Here is a 20,026-nt window from a genome sequence, read left to right as displayed (position 1 = left end):
CTGATTCTGAAAACATCAAATGCTCGTCAGAAGTTCAGAGTTCCTGTTTTCTTTTAGGAATGCCAGTCTTTCCATTCCAGTACTTTCTTCCCCAGGGTGGGGGAATAAAGCTGGTTTACTCTTATTTGGTCATTTATCCCATCCTCTTGTAAACAGCTGCGGAGGGCACTGGGGGTTTTATGCATGTGTATATGTATAAAACCACTTAAAAATTTTGAAACTCACCCATATTCACATTTATAGTATTGCACCATGAACTCTCACCACATCCCACAGTACGAGCATTTGAGATGCTGGTATCCATGTATTTGTTCCCTTGGCTGCAAAATCTGTTTTGTTGGTTGAAATATTTGGTTCTGCAGTTTTTAGACTTCTCCTGTAAAGTGTTTATATATTATGCAATGATTGCTGTGGAGATGTTTGTTGCAAACTAATCATTAAAACTAAAACTAAACTAAGCAGGCTTGAGCTGGTAACTTTTCTAATAGGATCAAAGACCGAACCTTTTCTTCAAGCGATAGTTATATCAAGCTGTAAGCAAGAACGCAAATATTAAATTGTCTTAATCCTGCTAACAAACAAAAACATTTGTTGGCCGTAAAACCAAAAGTTGCGGAAATGGTCGAATGAAAGCTCAAGGCTCAAGTACCAATCAAAAGTCAGTGTCAGTGTGTCGATCCCCGCCCTCCCCCCAGTCTGAGTGGTAACGCATCCTCTGGTAAGATGCTGAACCATGAGTTTAAAGTGCTGTATGAATGTCTAGCAGAAAGTGCTTTGGGTGCTCAAACTGAGTAGAAAAGCAGTGTATAAGTACTGATCCATTTACCATAAAGTGTGCATTTTTCTTCTTATCGCATCACTGCAGTTCCAGTAAATCGATTAGTTACTCTCTATTTTGTAATCTGCAACTGGGAACTTTTATTAGACTTTCTCTTTGCTCTTTTCCACTTTGGCTCTTTGCACTCCCTTTCCTCCCACATATTGAACTGTTGGCATCTTTTTTCCCCTCCACGTGACCCCAACATACACATGTATTCACACACACAGACACACTCACGCGCACACGCACTCCATCTTCTCCTCTCGCTATGCTAGCACACGGCTGAGGTTCTAAGTAAACATGAACTAAAAGGTTAACTCACTTTGTTCCTACTCCCTTTGCCTTATTAAGTTATTGGATGAGCTGCTGGCAGATTGCGCTTGTCATACAGCATTTGGTTTGTTTTATTTCAAAGGTCAGAGTTTTTGTGTGTAAGCTAGTTTCTACATCAGACCTGGGATGTTAGATGTTAGATTTTATTAGATATTAGATGAATATATTGTGTGTATGTGAGCAAATACATCGCGTGTACAGGCAGTTTTTCTGACTTTTCTCCTCTGCGTGTTTGTAGGGTTGCCAAAGCAATGAAACTGGCCTTGTATGAGACTCCCACAGGCTGGAGATACTTCGGGAACCTGATGGATTCTGGGCGTTGTTCCGTCTGTGGGGAGGAAAGCTTTGGGACAGGTATGACCTAGCACATTCACTTACTATCCAAACAGAAAAAAGCACTGCCTTTATAAAGAGAGATTTGAAATTGCTGAATATTATGAGTACAGATCTCTACTGAATGCAAATGCAAGGCAGGATCAGCTGGTTAGATTGTGAAAAGAGGATCGCTCATTCAAATCCCCGGACTATCTTTGAAAATGTGAGTGGGAGTATGTGCATCCTTTCCCCTCAGTAACAACTGGTGCCTGCAAACAAAGCTGTCACTAGAGGACTGCAGTGGCCAGCAGCTGCTGCTGCTAAATGTGCAGCAAGAACTTGCTGAAACAGTCACCACCACCACCACAAAAAAAAACCTTTACATTTTTCCCTACGATTTTGGTCTTTTTTGCTACTTTTGTCTGCCAATCGGCTACTATTATAGTCTAAGTTTGCCAAAAAAGCTGAGCTGTAAGAAGTCAACAAAATCCAGCCTAACAGGGTAAGACACGTGACACGTTATTACTTTGCACATTTACATTTTTAAGTAAGTCAAGTCAGTTAATATTTATAATGCTAGGGTTTGTTTAAAAGCTTTATGGTCATCTGGTTCGTAATATTTCTTGCTCTATTGTTTTGTTTGTAAGTGTTATTTTTAAAGACGATATTTTTTAATTTTTTGGCATTTTGGCCAATCCGACTGATGCATCGCGGGATTCATGGTTCAGTAGCTTGCTCAAGGATAATTCAACATGCAGACTGACGAACCCAATCTACTAACCTTCTGACTGGTAGACGACCAACTCCCCCTCCTGAGCCATAACAACCCCATCAGCTCAACAGCTCATTCCTTAGCATCCCAGCAAACATGGTTGAAGACCAGAATCTCCCTGGTCAAAACTGGTCGGGGTACGACGTCAAAAACTGAACCATAGATGGACGCATGTCACAAAGTTAGAAACATAGATCAGATTATTGTAAAGAAGAAATTAAATAGATTTGTCTTTGTTTTTTTTGTTTTTTTAAAAGGACAACTAATATGGCTTGCAAACGGTTTATCAAGTATTCCTGTATATTAGTTACTACTGTAACACTTTTAAGCTATTTATGGTTTTGCCCTTTTAAATTCAAGTTAATTTGTCGCTTGGTAACTTTAACAAATCGGACTCTTACAGTCGTCCCCTCTTTGTTCACAGTGTCCCTATTAAAAACTCAGGAATGTTTTCATTCTAATGTAAAATCAAATCCTCAGTGTGACAGCAGGTGGACTCAAACTGCAAAAGTTCTCTTGATAGGAAGTCTAACGAGGACATCCTGACGACGTTTGAGTGATACCTCCAACTGATGTCGTGGTAACCTCGGCGACCATGGTTAAGCTTTTATTTTGGAACTACTTTGATTGCTGGGATGCAACCAAAAGACAAAACACTACCGACCTGTCACCTCTAAGAATAGGTGATCTATTTGTATGAGAGCTGGAATAATATCATCTAATAACCCTGGGTAAAAAACGTGATTTATAATGTGACTCCAGTTGTCACAACTGTAATTTTATTTTTATTTTTTGCTGGTTATAAACATGTTTATTTCTTATCTTTTCACTTTTTATTGTTCCTATTGTCTTGGAGCAACCGTGGCCACATCATTTCCTTAGGGGTTAATAAAGTATTCGGATTCGGATTCTGATCTAAACATGGGCGTCTGTGGGATTGAAGCACTCAAGTGGACATTACAGGAACTGCAGTTTCTGCCACTGTGTTGGCATCATTCCTGCTTGGTTCATTCCTTCCAGCTCTTTAGTAACTAGTGTGCTGTGTGTAATAATATTGATGACTGATGAGATTGCTTAAAAGGAAACAAACAAAAAAAGAACATTCAACTATTTATCAAATCATCATTTTCCTTTAAAGGTGAAAATTTCCCTATTCCGTTCTCTTCCAGTCTGTTCGAGGTCTACGTGTATAAGCAGTGCATCCTGCCTGCTCATAGCTCCATTCAGAGTCAACTAATAGATGAGAGGGCCGTGACCCTGACTGCATGTGTAAATAATCCCCATTCTTCTGCTATAAAAGGAGACAGGGGCTCCCTGAATCACGGCAACAAACCGACACTCCTCCAGTGGTAGCGTTTTGTGAATACTAATGCAGACACGCACTCACGCCGGAAAGTATAAACAATTCATAAAAATACAGACATGTATAGGCTTGCATTTTAGATGCGTGTCCCTCTTGCTACAGTCCGAACCTCACCCAAAGTTTAGTCGTTGTTCTCTAATTCCTTGTGACTTCCTCTGCTTCTTTTTCTTTCAACTACTCAACCCTTTGTATTCACTAGAGAGGACACATTTAACATTTTATAACTTGAAGTAAAAAGAAACACGCCAGTGGGTGTGAACAGAAGAGAAAAGACCCATGATTGTTGCAAACGGAGGAGAAGATGGCGAGCAAATCCAAATATGAGAAGTATCGAGAAGGAGGAGAGAAAGGGAAGGAGCTGAGACTCAGAGAGGACTATGGGAGCTTACTCGTTATCTATCCATGTAAGGCAAAAAAGCTCAGAGGTAGCCCTGGATAGTAAATCATCAGAGCTGCACACCACTCTTGCTCTCTCTGAGACACGCAGCAAGAACAGTGCTAATTTAGAGAGCTATGTCAAACTTTGTGGGTTTTATTGGTGTCACTTTGAAAACAAAGGCACATCAGGTTAAGCTTTGTTGACATAGATATTAGATGTCTTTTATTAGGTGTCAATCTCCGCCACCTTTTCTGTTAAGATGAATGACAAAGACACAGAGAATGAGGCAGGGACTTAACAATAACAACTGCCAGTTTCCTAATGTGCCGGACATAAAGCTTTAGGTTCTTATTTTTAGTGTAGATGTTGAGAGGAATAGTAAAACAGACACAGTACTGCTTTTTAGTTTTTATTTTCTTTCCGATTTATAAAATATATATAAATCCAGCTTAAAATAACAGCTCACTTTCCATTTAAAGCTCAAGCAGGGGAATGTAACACATGCTTAACCTCAACACATACCTTTACAGTGCAGCTGTCTCTGAGAACAGAGCGAAAGCTCCCCAGTGAAGGAGACTGTGGGTGTGATGCGCTCCTCTGTTTGAGTTTATGTTTGCTCTGGGCTGGCAGGAAAGATTGTTTGTGTTGCAACTTTTTGTACGTTTCCAAGAGCCCGAGGCAACTGTTGCGAATTGGATCTGTGAATGAATTCAGTTGAATGTTGTAGATTAAAATTAACCCACCATTATACAGTTACATTAATAATTGGTCAATACAATAAACATTCCCTTTAGTTAAACTGCAGGTGAAAGTATTGTTCCCTTTCTTTGATAAAGTAACAGTTCATAATTTTAATTCATTGTTACTGTAACAAGATTCAGATAGTAAAATCAAGTCGAACATGCAGCTATTACTAGGAGATGGTTAGCTGAGGTGTTATAAAAAATGAGAAGCTAGATAAAATAGCTAGCTTAACTCCAAACTAACATGTTTTTCCTACCTTGGTACCGTATATCTGGATTTAGTGGAAGTCCTGTGCTAGGTAATGGTACTTATGTAGGGCTTTTCTACTGAATTTGAGCCTTACATTCTACTGCAAAGCTCATTCACCTAATCATAGAAACCTATTCATATAGCACTTTTATCTATACCTTGAGACTGAGATTCAGCATCTTGTCCAAAGATAATTTGAAACGTATACTGGAGGAGCTGGTGACAAATATGCCAAACTTCAGCTTGGTAGACCACCTGCGCTACCATGTAAGCAACAGTGCAGAAAGTATAAACAACTTCTTATACAGACCCATGCTAACTGCTTATCCTTGTTTCTAATGTTTGTGTTACACTGAGCTAAAGGGCTAATCATAATTTCCAAAATTAAAATAACCTTCAATGTCTTGCATGAGGCCACATTTAGCTCCACTGCAGATTTTTATGGAAGTTTAGCCCCAATAACTAAGAGAAGTTTACACAGAGATGTTGAATTTTGCACGTTTTCCTTCTCTTCCAGGTTCTGACCACATTCGTGAGAAGGACGGTTTGTGGTCCGTGTTGGTGTGGTTGTCCATTATGGCAGCCAAGAAACAAGGCGTTGAGCAGATTGTCAGAGAACACTGGGCCAGGTTTGGGCGTAACTACTTCTGCAGGTAAACAGCTAAGTAATCAAAACATTGTGTATCTATTGAGGTTTCTCATGTGACGTCATGTGCACATTGCTCGAGATTCATCCGCTATATTATGGTGCGATGCAACCACACGTTGCTATTAAAAAAGGCTTATTCCCAAGTAGTTGATAGTGGCTCCTGGAGGGTGATGTGGTATTGTTGTCAATGCGATAACTTCAAAATGAGACGATATATCATTTTCAAAATTATACCATGCAAACAGGTGCATGTACTAAAACTCAGGGGTCAGTTTGAATCTCAGTCACCTCAACCTTAAGAGGTCAGAGGTCAGTTTTTCTGAAAATCTTATGAATGCAATTTCTCAGAGCGAGTCACCTAGGATTTTGAAATTGATAACACATGTGCATCTACTAGAAGGCTAGGGGGCCGCACTGGTAGCCACAAGCATTTTCATGTTTGGTTTTCAATACTCGTAAACTTCTAGCCAAGCTGTAGTAAAACTTGACAAAGTGTGACACAGAAATAGAGACGATTTGCCTTCAAAGCAAAAGTTGTTCAAGAATCTTTTACTTTGAAAGTTAATGGTTCCTGTTTCCAGTTTGTGTTGCATTTTTACAGTTTCACAGCAGCTCAAAAAGTAGCTGGATGGTGTTTGTAGGCAAGCCTGTAACTTCCATTCAGACTACGGACAGCCCACGATGAGTGGTTGATAGATGATCACCGACTGGCCTCTAAGCTGGTGTGACTGAAACCTTATTCACTTGATCCTACAACGTCACTGTGATTGTCACACATCCAAAATAGCCTACAAGCTAATGCCGTGTGGTTACCTCAAATCTTTTCTCACTCGTTTACTAGTTTTCGTCAGAACCTTCATCATGATTGTGTGAATACATGCTGACTAACTTCAGTAATAACTTGTCTTCACCTCGTCTTAGTCCTTACCGACCCCGCATATGCCTCGCTGGCTTTCACCTTAATCCACCCCCCTCCCTCCAGTCCTTCTCACTCGTTCTTATTTTAACTTCTCCCCTGTGAGAGGCACAGATAGCTGCCACAGTCAGTCTTCCCACTGATAGCTGCAGTAGTTTTTATGTTCCCACAGAGAGCTTCTCTAAACTGATGCTTGTTTCCCACAACACATAAAGTAGATGGACAGGTTATACAAGACGTGTCCCCAGAATCTCTGTGGTACATCTCTTGCAATTTAGAGCCCTTTTCGGTAACATAAGTAAGATGATGCGGCAAGAAAACTGAACGTACCTAACATAAGCAAACTCTCCCTTTTCTGCTTTCATGACCTCATTGAGTCTTACGTGTGTTCATAAATCTTGTGTGCATCTTATGATTGTCAGGTTTGACTATGAAGGTCTGGACCCACGTGCAGCCTTTTACCTAATGAGAGATCTGGAGGCAGTAATCTCAGACAAAGCATTCACCAGCCAGAAGTTTGCTGTAGGGGACCACATGTACAGCGTGGAGAAGGCTGACAACTTCGAGTACACTGACCCTGTGGATGGAACAGTGGCTCGAAACCAGGTCAGTGTAAGGAAGGCTGTAACAGCAGGATGTTGCATGACACGTTATTATTTGGCCATTCACACTACAGCTCTGACCCAAAGAAGCCCAAATGGGAATATACAGCCCACCATGGGAAACACTCCAGTAGATACGGTGTCTACTGTGGTGCAGCTCTTGACTTCGATCGTCCAGCTGCAGAACAAAGGCCAGCTGCCAGCATAAGCACCCTGAAAAAGGAATTTTTTTTTTACAACAAATTAAACGTCAGCTTCCGTTCAGCTCCCACAGTGCCACCACCGTACCATATAAGGTTAATTACACACTAGGAGGGAATCCCAAGACCAATTTATAAATTGCACACAAGGGAAAAAAATTCTTCAAGAATTTCCCAAATATGGGATAAATAAAGTGTTTCTTATCTTATTGTGGCCCACCAAAGCAGCCAATGCTGGATGTTCTGACAAATGTGAAATGCATGTAGTGCAAAACTGAACATGGTGACGACACAGGCATCACTACAGGTGAAGGGAGCACAGGTCAACAGGAAGGCAGAGTTTAAAAAGCCCTGGCTAACTGGCTAGGTGTTTTACATTGTGACAAATCCCACTCAGCTAATCTCAGGACCCGCTTCAACAACGGAGAACAACATGTCAGGTGACGCTGTGTGAGGCAGGCAGGACTGGACCCAAAGTGCAGACTCACAGGCAAGACTGAACTTAACGAAATCTTTATTGCTGAATTTATAGATACATAACAAAACTGAGAAGGCTAAGGGCAGACACTAAACCGACATACAGAGAATTATCACAACGCTCAGGACACACAGCAAGAAGGAGTTCACGACAGACACAGGACAAGAGACTGTCAAAATAAAACAGGAAGCACAAGAAGCACACAATAAGACTCAAACTGACTACTACATGAAAGACGAGAGAGCGAGGGACGAGAGAGACACACAGAGAAACGACTGGGAAAACAGGCAACTAAACTAGGAGACTGACAGGCAAACAAACATGAGGACAAGACTGACTTACCTGGGAGATTCTGAGGGAAGGACACAGAGACAAGGACCTAAAAGGGACCACATAACAAACAATACAACTTAAATTAGAAATACAGAAAAAGTAAAGAGCGGGAGAAAACGAAACCAGGAAACATAAGTCACACCCCTTCCCTGTCCCAACTCACCTGTAAACCAATCAGCATAGCATGAACCGACACATTAATTTAGCATAGAAGGACCTTAAGCTGTAACAAGACAGATCAGTAGATCCTTTTGTGCAAAAAAGTGCAAAAAAGATTGTTTTAAATAGTTGCCACTCAGGCTAGAGTTACTCTTAGAAGCTGGGTGCTATTAGTGTCCTGTTTGCTTTACTTATCTCTTGAACCTGCTGTTTCTGTTGAGTTGTAATTGTTTTAGTAAAGTACTACACATCACTCGTAGCACAGCGCATTACTTAATTACTCGCTAGAGAAAGTGCTTCATGACACTACTGTTTACATCACTTAAGTGTTGGATTCTTCACTGGCTTGGTGTCAGCATGCTGTGCGTGCAGATGCTTGCAAAGAGCAGACGTTGTGTAGAATGCAGCAGAATATAGTCGTTTCTGTCATGGTCTCAATTAGATTAAAAACAACCAGAACAACTTTGAAGTCATTTATTGGTTCCATTCTCCAGACTGGTTACCTTAAACTGAGATTGACAATAAGTTGACCAACCAAAAGCCGCAAACCTGTTTGTTCAACCCAACATCGAATTGCATTGCATTAGAAAAGTGACTGAAAAGCTGCTTCACATCAGGTCACACACTCTCTCTTCCCTTTGTTCACATACATGTACTCAGCCTGGTGTAAGCCAGACCACCCACTAAGCTTCAGTGCTGTCTGATCAGCAAGGCTCCATGTTTGGACATGACAGTCTATCTTCCTTTTGAAATTATAAACATATGCATACACGCACATAACATACATCATGTATCACTACAAACACCGATAACTCGCTAGGTTAATGCAACCTTCCTTCCTTCCCTTCTTTCTTCTTCTTTGTGTCTGTGACTTTCACCCAGCTGACTTCTCTTTCCTGCCCAGAAATTTGTGGAAATTTGTCAACACTTCTTAGCTTCCGCCCCACCTCACAAACACACAAACACACACACATTGTGCATTTTGGTGTGTACATCCGTCCAGTTGTCCATGAGCGTAAGCGTGAACACATGCGTACCCTTCTACTCCCGATCCTTGTTCGCACTTGTGTTTTCCACTCTGACCACCGGCTTCACCTTGTATATCTTAACGCCGTGAAGGAGTCTTTTGTTATCCTGCTGTGACTATTCCACTGTGTCACCATGGATACAGCAGGCCAACAGCTTTTTAGTCAGTCACCCCAAAATACTGATAAATCCTCAGCATCCCAGTCGCCCCAGTGAATGTTATTACAACACACATTCCTCCCAGGACAGAATTATATCAGCTGTCGTCTCACTTTGCAGTCTCTCCATTGCAAGTGTGTTTGAAGGGGGAAGAGCTGGCACACGAGAGACGCAAACACACTCAAACACGATACACAAATACACAAGACAAAGCTTGGGGGATTTACACAGCAGTGGCATCGCGGCCTTTTGTAGCTGGCTACTGAATTCATTCCACGTCGTCTGCATATCAGATGATGGAACAACTTGTGCGCTAAATGTAGATACTGCCTTTTGGATAATTTGGTATTATGCGAAATTTGTTTAGTAAAAAATATCTACCAACAAAAAGAAGCGAAGGTTTCTATTAAACGAGTAAGAAACTTGTCTTCTTTATGTTTGTGGTAATTTTTTTTAATCTATGACTGAATTTGATCAAATGTTGCTTTACCTAATAGCTAATGACTAAATGATAAAGATGACAGCTCATTAAAAGAATGACTTTGATTGTATCTTTAGCTAAGGCTGGCTGTGGCTGTATCTCTTAAGATAGCTATAGAATTAGCAGTGTCTTGATGGCTTTTTGACTGTAAGTGCCTCAGAGTGTGGAAAGCAGGGCTGTAGTAACACAAATGTTTTTGTTCTAAGATGTCCGCTGTTAGGCACACGTTTCAAGCACTTACACTCGGGAGAGTGTAGATAGACAGACTTTTTAAGATCAAGTCTGATCTACAGTTCTGTGTAAAGGCATTGTCTTTATTTTATTATTTTATCTTTTTTTTGTTTTTTATCTTTTATCTTTTTTTTTATCTTTTTAAAAAGTGGTTTTGTGCAATAGATCTTTATTATTTTCATGCTTTGTCTTGAAAAACAGATGATTTTTTTCCCCATTTGTTTAGTCGAATCTATTAAGAAATGCCACAGTTTCATAGGCATGAAATCATAATTTTGCACTTACAAGGTGATTCTAAAAGGACTATTAGAAACTTGACATATTTCATCCTTAAAAAGCCAGACCGTGTTCTTAAAAAAATCTGAGGAAAATAGATAAATGGAGGAACAAAGAAGAACTGCCAGGCGTGAAAAATGATCTACAGCAGATAAACAGTATCTGAAGATCACATCCTTAAGAAATAGGCAGAAATTCTGACAAAGGACCTTAGAGGGTCATTCGATCCTTAAGCTGATGCATCTGCTGTTCACTGAAGCCTCATCAGAAATGGTCTCAGTGGAAGGATGGCTGGGAAGAAGCCATCTTTAAAGAAAGGAAGCAGGGAGAAAAGACTGAGATAAATTACATGAGAATTTGATTGAAAATTAGTGGCAACAGGGATTATAGAGTGATGGATACAAATTTTTGGTTCACATTGTTGTCAGTGGAGGTCAGAGAGGTAAGAGGTAAACAGTGAGTGTCTATACCCACCTGTAAAACATGGTGGACGCTCTGTCATGGTTTCAGGCTGTAATTCAGTGAGTGGTGTTGAGGATCTTGTCAAAACTGATGGGATTATGAATACACAAAAGTACTATAAGATTCTGATTTACCGTGTAATGCCAGGAAGAAGGCATCAGTTTAGCAACAGCTTGACTTTTCGGCACTGATCTCAAAGACACTTCCTATGCAGGATAGAAAAACAGATAGTGGAACACTGTCAGTCATGGATTGGCCTCCTCAGAGTCTCAACAATACTAAAGCAGTGCAGGGTCATCTTGACAAAGAGCAGAACAAAAGGCAGCCAGCATCAAAATAAGAGGGCTGATGTCCCTCAACAAGTCTAGGGAACTATTCCTGAAGACTACTCGGTTTCGTTCACTATTACTTGCCCTTATATTATAGCCCATATGGCCCTGGCAATATGGTAATGTATGCTGATTTATCGCATTGGAACTGACAACAGGACATCCTAACTTCACTGAACTGTTTCAATAACTACAATAGACATATGAGGCGAAGGTAAATTTAAAAAACCCTAATGTGTTTATAAGAAGCAGTTGATTACGATGGTCAGTGCTGACTCGTGTAGATATTCTCTGCTGCAGCTCATTTCATGTGTGAAATCAAAATGCAAATGAAGAGCCATGACTTGTTTCCCCTCTTGTGTTAGTGGGACTTTATTGCTCTGTGCTTTCTTTCCCCACCTTTCCACACCAACATTAATCCATGAATAATTCCACACAGTTGCAGAGGAACAGCAGTTGGCATGGATGCTGGAAGGTGGGAGGGAGGCTCAGACAAAGACCTCTCCAAAATCTCTAAGCACCTTTAGGCTGGTAGATGAACAAATGGATTGATAGATGAATAAAGATGAACACACATGCACGACACACATGAGTTATGGCTGGTATGTGCTCCACTCGGGGCCTCTGAGCTCTGCATTGGCAAGTGTTTTTAACAAGCATTAGTCAGCCTTCTGATAACTGCCACTCTATTGTTAGTGAGTTGACAGACTCACAGATAGAGAGACAGACAGCTGGACGGACGTCTCTGATTATTGCCGTCTCTCTTCACCTGGACTCTGGCATTTTATCCTTCATTCCCAGAGTGGTTCAGATATTTCCATTTAGTACTGCGTTCTGTAAACAATAATGCTGAGCCACAGTTAACTAATAGGCTCACAGCCATTTGTCTGAGACTGGCTGCTTTGGAACTGGGACAGTGCATCCACTTGACTTTTACTACTATACAAAACTTTTGTTTACTATAGTTGCAATAACATTTGTCAGTATCGAGACATCTAGTACAGCTTAACGCCTGAGGTGGGGATACTTTGACAATACAGTTTGGAGTCCTGTTTTTTCTCAAAACATGTTGCCGTCACCTCCCTTGAACTCTTGTACTCTAATCGAATAATGAAGGAGAGACTGTGGAATTCAGGACAGATAAGCGCTGTTACAGATGCATTAGTCGAAAAGTTTCTTCCTTACGTCAGTCAGCAGGAGATATATTTGATTGGTCCCAATGCAGTGATATCCTGGGATTAAGTTTGAAGAGTCACACACAGAGTTCAGTTATGAACCTTAGCGAGAATGTTATCTGCTGTAAGAGTCAGGAGATTCTTGGAAAGTGCAGCTGTAGTTATAACCTTATGCAACTTTATAGCCAACATCATTAGGAATGTGAGTGCGCTGCATGCATCAAGAGTACAGTTTGAATCATGCGCCAACAAAACACACAGTAACAGTGACATCTAGCGGATGTTTGCCTTTACTGCATCACTAATTACAGGACTGAATGTTTTAACAGAGGTCTGATGATACAAGATTTGTACTTTTGTGTGCTGTAAAGTCACACTGAATTTGTGCATTCAAATGATTTTTGATTTTTTTATCCTATCCACTCAAATACATGACCATTTATTTGTCTTTTACTTTTAGCCATTTACTTGTGTTTAAAAAAATATGTTTATATAATTTTTAATATTTAAAAGAGAAAGAGAATAGTAAGTTAATGAAAAAGTAGACAAAAGTCAATTGATAAAAATTAAGAAAACAATTTTTTTTTTTTGTTTCCAGGGTTTGAGGATTATCTTTAATGATGCGTCCCGCCTGGTGTTTCGAATGAGCGGGAGCGGCGGAGGGATGGGGTCCACCATTCGCATTTATGCTGAGAGCTTTGAGAGAGACCCGGAGAGACACAACAGAGAGACACAGGTACGCAGATGGGTTTGATGGTGTTTATGTACCTTCTTTTTGTGACATTTGTGCTTATATCAATTACTTCTCACCTTTCAGTGGAAAAATCCTGTCCTAAATCCCTTCAGGAATGGCATCTAGCCAAGGTTGAACATTTGAACCTCTTTGTCTGGCTCTGGGGCCTTTCTGTGTTTTAGTTTCCCTCTGGGTTCAATAAAGGTGCATGTGAGGTTAATTGTCCGAAGACATGGATGAGAGAATGTGTGCTTGTCTCTCTGTGTTTTCCCCTGAGATAGACTGTGACTATCCCAGGGTGTACCCACCTCTTTCCCCATGACAGCCAGGATGGGCTCCACCCAAATCACGATCCAAAGAAAATAGAGGACTGTATAGAAGTACTATCCTTATCTTGAACTATGGTGTGGCCATTTGTTTGCCATTTGTAAATTCTTCCAACATTATTAATTTAGCATTATTATGTCATCTTTAGCCAGTTTTACCACCGCAGGAAAGCTTTGTTGGCACACAGTAGCAGAAATGATGCTTCATAATGAGCTTTTTCAACATATTAAATGCATGATATGTATCTGTGTGATACACAGGAGATATTCTATCATTTGAATGTTTAAAAACTTTAATTATATACATATATACTCCTAAACTACTACTTAAGTCTGTGATTTAGCAAACATAAAATTAAATCGATTGTGGTTCAAGAGTTGGCAGTTTGTCTTGTAATCGGAAGGTTGCCGGTTCGAGCCCTGGCTCCGACAGTCTCGGCCATGGTGTCCTTGGGCAAGACACTTCACCCGTTGCCTACTGGTGGTGGTCAGAGGGCCCGGTGGCGCCCGCCAGTGTCCGGCAGCCTCGCCTCTGTCAGTGCGCCCCAGGGCGGCTGTGGCTACAATGTAGCTTGCCATCACCAGTGTGTGAATGTGTGCATGAATGGGTGGATAACTGAATGTGTAAAGCGCTTTTGGGGTCCTTCGGGACTAGTAAAGCGCTATACAAATACAGGCCATTTACCATTTAAATAAAGTCCAAACTTATGTATGCAAGTAAGCATAATAACATAGATTAAATATATGCACAAGATGAATGGAGTAATATACAGTCATTGTTGGTACAGAATTTAAATAAGCAATAACCACAGCCTCTGTTTTATCCCAATTTGGGATAAAACATAGAGGCTGTGAAATTCATCTTATTTCCAGTTGACATCATGTCTTTAAGCAACAAAGACTTGGATGCGGGAATAAGATGACTTCCAGGAGGAGGAGGAGGAAATTTAACAGGGATGTAAAGGAAAAATATTTGTGCTGCAGAGAGGAACAAGTGGAACCCCAAAAATAGGAATGAAAAGAGTCCATATTTATCTGGGTCCCTTAAAACCTTTAACATAATTATGAAGCAGTCGTTCCAAAACTTGTGACGTTTATAGCAGAAATAAAACCTATGGCTCAGATTGCAAGAGGAATAATGTTGGAATATGTTATCTAGAAGTTGAGAAACAGACTCTATTTAATATCTTAAACCTAGCACACGGTGTACCATTGATCAGTCAGCCTGATTACAAGCGCCTGCTCCCAGGCAGTTTTGTTTTTGAGTATTCAGGGCCGCGACTTTTAATTGAGTCTAAAGGCCAGAAGATGGTTCGATGGCTGTTCAGCAGGGAACAGGGGAAAACACTCCTGCTGCAGTTTATTTACTAATTGTTTACATGTTACTTCTGACATACTGTAATTCACTACATATTAGCAGAGTAAATACTCTGTAGTGATAAAATGTCTAAGGGTTTCATCACTTGTTGTCTTGAGCTCACGTCTTCAGACAATAATTGATGAAGTATGGTTAAATTTTGATCCGAGGTTTATGTCAGGCTGAGCAGTTAAAAAAAAGAGGATACAGCATGTACTGTGGTTGTATTGTGATTATGTATTATAACTTTCATTCAAACTGTTAGATGACTGGCCTGTAGACTTTGGAGTGTTTAACAATGAAAGCTTGTTGTGTGGCTATGGATGTTTGGGATAGGTAGTGTACTTTAAACACTTCCGGGAGTTATAAAGATGCCTTCGCAATTTAGAGTGGTGTGTGTGTGTGTGTGTGTGTGTGTGTGTGTGTGTGTGTGTGTGTGTGTGTGTGTGTGTGTGTGTGTGTGTGTGTGTGCGTTCAGATTAACGACATTTCAATTCTGACTTTGCCACATAAAAAAGCAAAGAAAAGCAACAAAGTGTGTATTTGAGAATTACTTTTTAGTCTTTTATTATTAAAATGCAGGTGCGGTAATTCAAAACGTATAGGGCAGCATGAAGTTATGTCCCAATGTTACATCCCCCTTTTTATTCATGAAAATAGAAAATCCTCCTCGCTAAACTGCTGTTACGATAAGCATACCTGAACTGTGATTTAACTGCTGTGTTTATTCAGCCAATAAAAATGTGTTATTTGTGGCATTGCACTGAACCCTCGGATTATCCATCATTAGATCATAAATTCAACATCTAATCATTCTGGCCCTTACCCAGCGCGCATGAATTATCAGAGACGACATACATGATTGCACGCCATGCTTACTCAGCTAGATTAGAGGGACAGATTTTATATACAAGATTCTCAGCCAAGCTAAAAAAAAGCCACATGTTTGTGTGCAGCCTTAGTAAAATCTGTGCTTTCAGTGTAATACATGTTTTTTTGCATGTAGCAGTTTTGGGATGAGAATATCATACAATGTAGAGTGTTGTGGAAAAGTCTTGAGATCACCAGAAAATGGTAAATAGATTTAGTGATGTACTTATAATTTCTTCAGGAATAGTTCTCCAGGCATCTTGAAGGACACTTTAAACTCTCTTTTGGATGTTGGCTGGTTTTTCTTTTGTTCTTTGTCAATAATATTGAAGTTCAGGCTCTGGGGAGGCCAGTCCATGACTGATTGTGTTTTACTGTGTGTTTATCTATCCACATATGTTTTTACCGGACTGGGAGTATATGTCAGATCAATGTCATGCTGAAAAATGCATTTGTTGTCTATCAGTTGCTTTCCACATGGTACTATGTGATAGATTAAAATCTTTCTGTACTTTCCTGCATTTATAATTCCATGCATTTTGACAAGATCTGGCTGAAATTCAGTGTGTAATTTGGCATACCTCAGCCTTTTCTCCCTGTTTCCCTTCCTTAACAATGGCTTCTTGACAGCCACTCTTCCACTGAGACCATTTCTGATGAGGGTTCAGTGAGCAGTAGATGGATCAGCTGAAGGCTCAGATGCATCTCTCAGGTCCTTGCTGGATTTTTGTAAAGACAAGGTTTGGCTACTTTCAACCAAAATATAAAGAAATGAGGGGTGTCTCAAGACTTTTGCACGGCCCTGTACATGTCTGTTGTTTTCCATCACACAATACTGTTCAAGGTCCAAGGTTCAAGGTTCAAGGTTCTTTATTTGTCACATGCATAGTTATGCAAGTATAACACACAGTGAAATGTAGCCTGACACGCTCCTCGACATGTGCAAAAATGGGGGCAGAACATTATATATATATATAGTATATACATTGGGTGAATGTGCAGTAGTAGCAGCAAGCAGGTGAATTCTGTACATTAATATGAATAGACATCTGACTATTTTACAGGATAGACAATATAAACATATTTAAAATTAAAGGAATTTGAAATGTACATTGTGCCTTGGTTTAGACTCTAAACCAGGACTCTCTTCCAGACACTCTAAACTTTAGAGTGTCTGGAAGAGAGTCCTGTCTCAGTCAATTATAGATGATGTGAGAGGGCGGGTGTGTGTGTTTAGGGCACGGATGGCTTGGGGATAGAAGCTCCTCTTGAGTCTCTCTGTCCTTGCCCGGAAGATGCGGAACCTTCTACCAGATTGCAGAAGTTGGAACAGTTTGTTGCCAGGATGGGACGGGTCCTTCAGTATCTGCGCTGCTCTAGTCCGGCATCTCCTGGTTTAGGTGTCCTGAAGCGGGGGGAGAACAATCCTGCAGCAGCGTTCTGCTGTACGGATCACTCTCTGGAGAGCTTTTTGGTCCTTCACACAGCTGTTCCCAAACCACGATGTCATGTTCTGTGTGAGGATGCTCTCCACAGCGCCTGTATAGAAAATCCTGAGGATCTTTGGAGAGACCCTGAACTTCCTCAGTTGTCGTAGGTGATACAGGCGCTGCCTAGCCTTTTTGGTCTGGACCTGAATGTGGGCAGCCCATGTCAGGTCTGAGGAGATGTGGACACCAAGATACTTGAAGGACTGCACCCTCTCCACTGGAGCTCCATTGATGATAATGGGCTTGTAGTCTCTGTGCTGACCCCTTCTGAAGTCCACCACCAGCTCCTTGGTCTTGCCGACGTTCAGCTGGAGGTGGTTGTCCTGGCACCATGATGCCAGATTCTTCACTTCATCCATGTAGGCCGCCTCATCGTTGTTGGAGATGGCACCCAACACCACTGTGTCGTCAGCAAACTTCACAATGGTGTTGGAGCCATGGGTGGCCACACAGTCTGAAGTGTAGAGGGAGTAGAGCAGTGGCGAGAGGACACATCCCTGAGGTGCTCCTGTGTTGATGGTGATGCTGTTAGAGACGCATCTACCCACCCTCACCACCTGAGTTCTGCCAGTGGGGAAGTCCAACACCCATGCACACAGACGGCTGTTAAGTCCCAGATCCCTGAGCTTTGTGAACAGTCTGCAGGGCACTATTGTGTTAAACGCTGAACTGTAATCAACAAACATAGTTACCCTGTTTCTTGTCCACGTGGCTGAGAGTGGTGTGTAGGATGTGGGCGATGGCATCCTCTGTGGATCTGTTGGATCTGTAGGCGAACTGCAGCGGATCTGTGGTGTCTGGGATGGAGGAGGAGATGATGTTCTTCAGCAGCCTCAAACACCTTCATTACTACTGCTGTGCAGTAAAGGGTTCAAATTAACACTGACCCAACAGCAAACCTGTTAGTCATAATGTCAAGTTTGTGGGATGTTGTCATTATTTGTTGTCTCATGCTCACTTTGTATGCATTTTCTAAATGTAAAAATAAAAAAGAACCAGTTGAATAACCAAGTTAAAGCTCCTATAAAATCCCCTTAATGCGGATGTTGAAACAGTTTTAAAGGTCTAGACTTACGTAAGTCTAACTTGGTTATCTGCTCTGGAATCTGTTAACACGTGATGTCTATAAGTATAATGTGCCAACCTCGCACAGAAAAACTGACCAAAAAGCTCACGAAATTCTCAAGAACTCGACAGTAACTTAGTGTGAATGTGAAAGATTTAAAGGTCTGATTGAGTTTCGAAGCTCTGCCTTCAGCTCTCTTTGCTTTGTCTTCAGGTGGTGCTGGGTCCTCTCATTGCCATTGCCCTGAAGATCTCTAACATTCACGAGAGGACAGGACGCCGTGGCCCAAATGTAATCACATGAGCAAGTGAAAAAAACCAACCAACCAAAAAACACTCACACTCATATGCAAACACATGAAAAATATCCTCAAAGCACCTGTTACTTTCTTGGTTTCATCTTTAAAATATCTCTGTAGTTTCAGCCTCATTTTTCATTTCTTTTTTGACTCAGATGCTTACCGCTGACATTTGTCTCTCAAAAATAAAGTTAAAGTCGCATACAGTGTTCTCTGTTCTTTATTGACGACTACCATTTAGTGGATCAACGTGGCAGGCGTAATTATTGTTGTGGATAAATAATGAAAAAAGGTCGACAGCGAACAGATTATGAGCGTGCAAACTCACATTTCAGATTGCTCGAACCTATCACAGCATGTTTTCAACTATTTGACCTTTTAAAAATCTGAACACTTTAGTTAACCTTCTGTTTAAACTTTAAAACAAAATTAAATATTAATTTGCATGTATGAGTTGAAATTTGCATCATATTTGCCTAAACCGAGGCTAGTACTGCACCATAATACATACAGTATAAAGGCATACTGTGGTATAAATATGTGTTAACTTTATTAAAGCCATAAAATTAAAACATATTTCTTCTATGAATACTTGATAAATAACCACAGTCATATTTCAAACCTACATAAGTTAAAAAGAAAAATGTACTCTCAACAGAGTTTTAGCTTTTATTCTTTAATTTAGGATTTGAAAATGTTGTATGATCATGTTTGAATTCATTATTTCTTTTTTTTTTTAATCCAAATAAAATATTTGTGTGTAATTCTTGTCCTTTTCATTTAGTCAGATGGCTTTAAGGACAAAAGAGGAAAGAGCGTGCTTTTAAGCATAAAGTGTGTTGAAGTTGTTGTGTTGAGACAAAAAAATGAAGAAGGCTGATCTTTATATGGCCTGAATGAGACACGCAGAACTCATAAACAGCCTGATTGCTGTCTTTATCAGTTGAGGATATGCCAGTGGATATCCGTAAGGATGTGTTCACTCAGCCAGCCAGACATTACCAGCCAGCCATAGCAGGTTATTGCCCCATACAACAGTTTTATAGCATCAGGTGTTATTTCTTAAGCTGGACGGGGATAGGGGGCACTTTATCAACTTTAGACAAGTTGCTAAAAACACAATTTAGTTAAAATTGTTTAAGCTTTAGCATATTATAGCCAAAAGCATGATTAGAAAAAAAAATACCATCAAAAAATACCACCAATAGTGTAATTTAAAAAATGGCAGCAACCACTCTTTTCCTCTTTATATTGTGTATAAAAATGGGTTAGCTGCAATGCTGCTGTTTGTGCTCGACCGGCCTTTTTATTGGGATAAAGTGCGCCGTCAGTTGTAGTCTTCATGTGTTGAAATACTTTATTAGGACATCTTATAGTGTCATACACAGAAAGCATGTGCACATTCAGCAAAGGCAGAAAACATGTAACAGTCAGA

At 40.5% G+C, this 20,026-nt stretch overlaps 1 protein-coding gene across 1 annotated transcript in view; it reads left to right on the top strand.

Moving 5' to 3' along the window:
- The window catches only part of pgm5 (phosphoglucomutase 5), a 30,174-nt gene extending 11,381 nt beyond the window's left edge, over nt 1–18,793 (top strand). The window contains exons 7-11 of the mRNA XM_080893603.1: nt 1,392–1,507; nt 5,493–5,628; nt 6,963–7,146; nt 13,050–13,187; nt 18,507–18,793. Of these exons, the coding sequence (XP_080749729.1) occupies nt 1,392–1,507; nt 5,493–5,628; nt 6,963–7,146; nt 13,050–13,187; nt 18,507–18,596 (664 nt within the window). The 3' untranslated portion in view covers nt 18,597–18,793. The remainder of the gene's footprint in view (nt 1–1,391; nt 1,508–5,492; nt 5,629–6,962; nt 7,147–13,049; nt 13,188–18,506) is intronic.
- Nucleotides 18,794–20,026: the final 1,233 nt, after the last annotated feature.

Source organism: Rhamphochromis sp. 'chilingali' (assembly GCF_963969265.1).
Source record: "Rhamphochromis sp. 'chilingali' genome assembly, chromosome: 10".
In the NCBI taxonomy this organism is placed as follows: Eukaryota; Metazoa; Chordata; class Actinopteri; order Cichliformes; family Cichlidae; genus Rhamphochromis; species Rhamphochromis sp. 'chilingali'.
The sequence above is the reverse complement of the archived record's forward strand: the minus strand, read 5'-3'. Positions and strand labels throughout refer to the sequence as shown.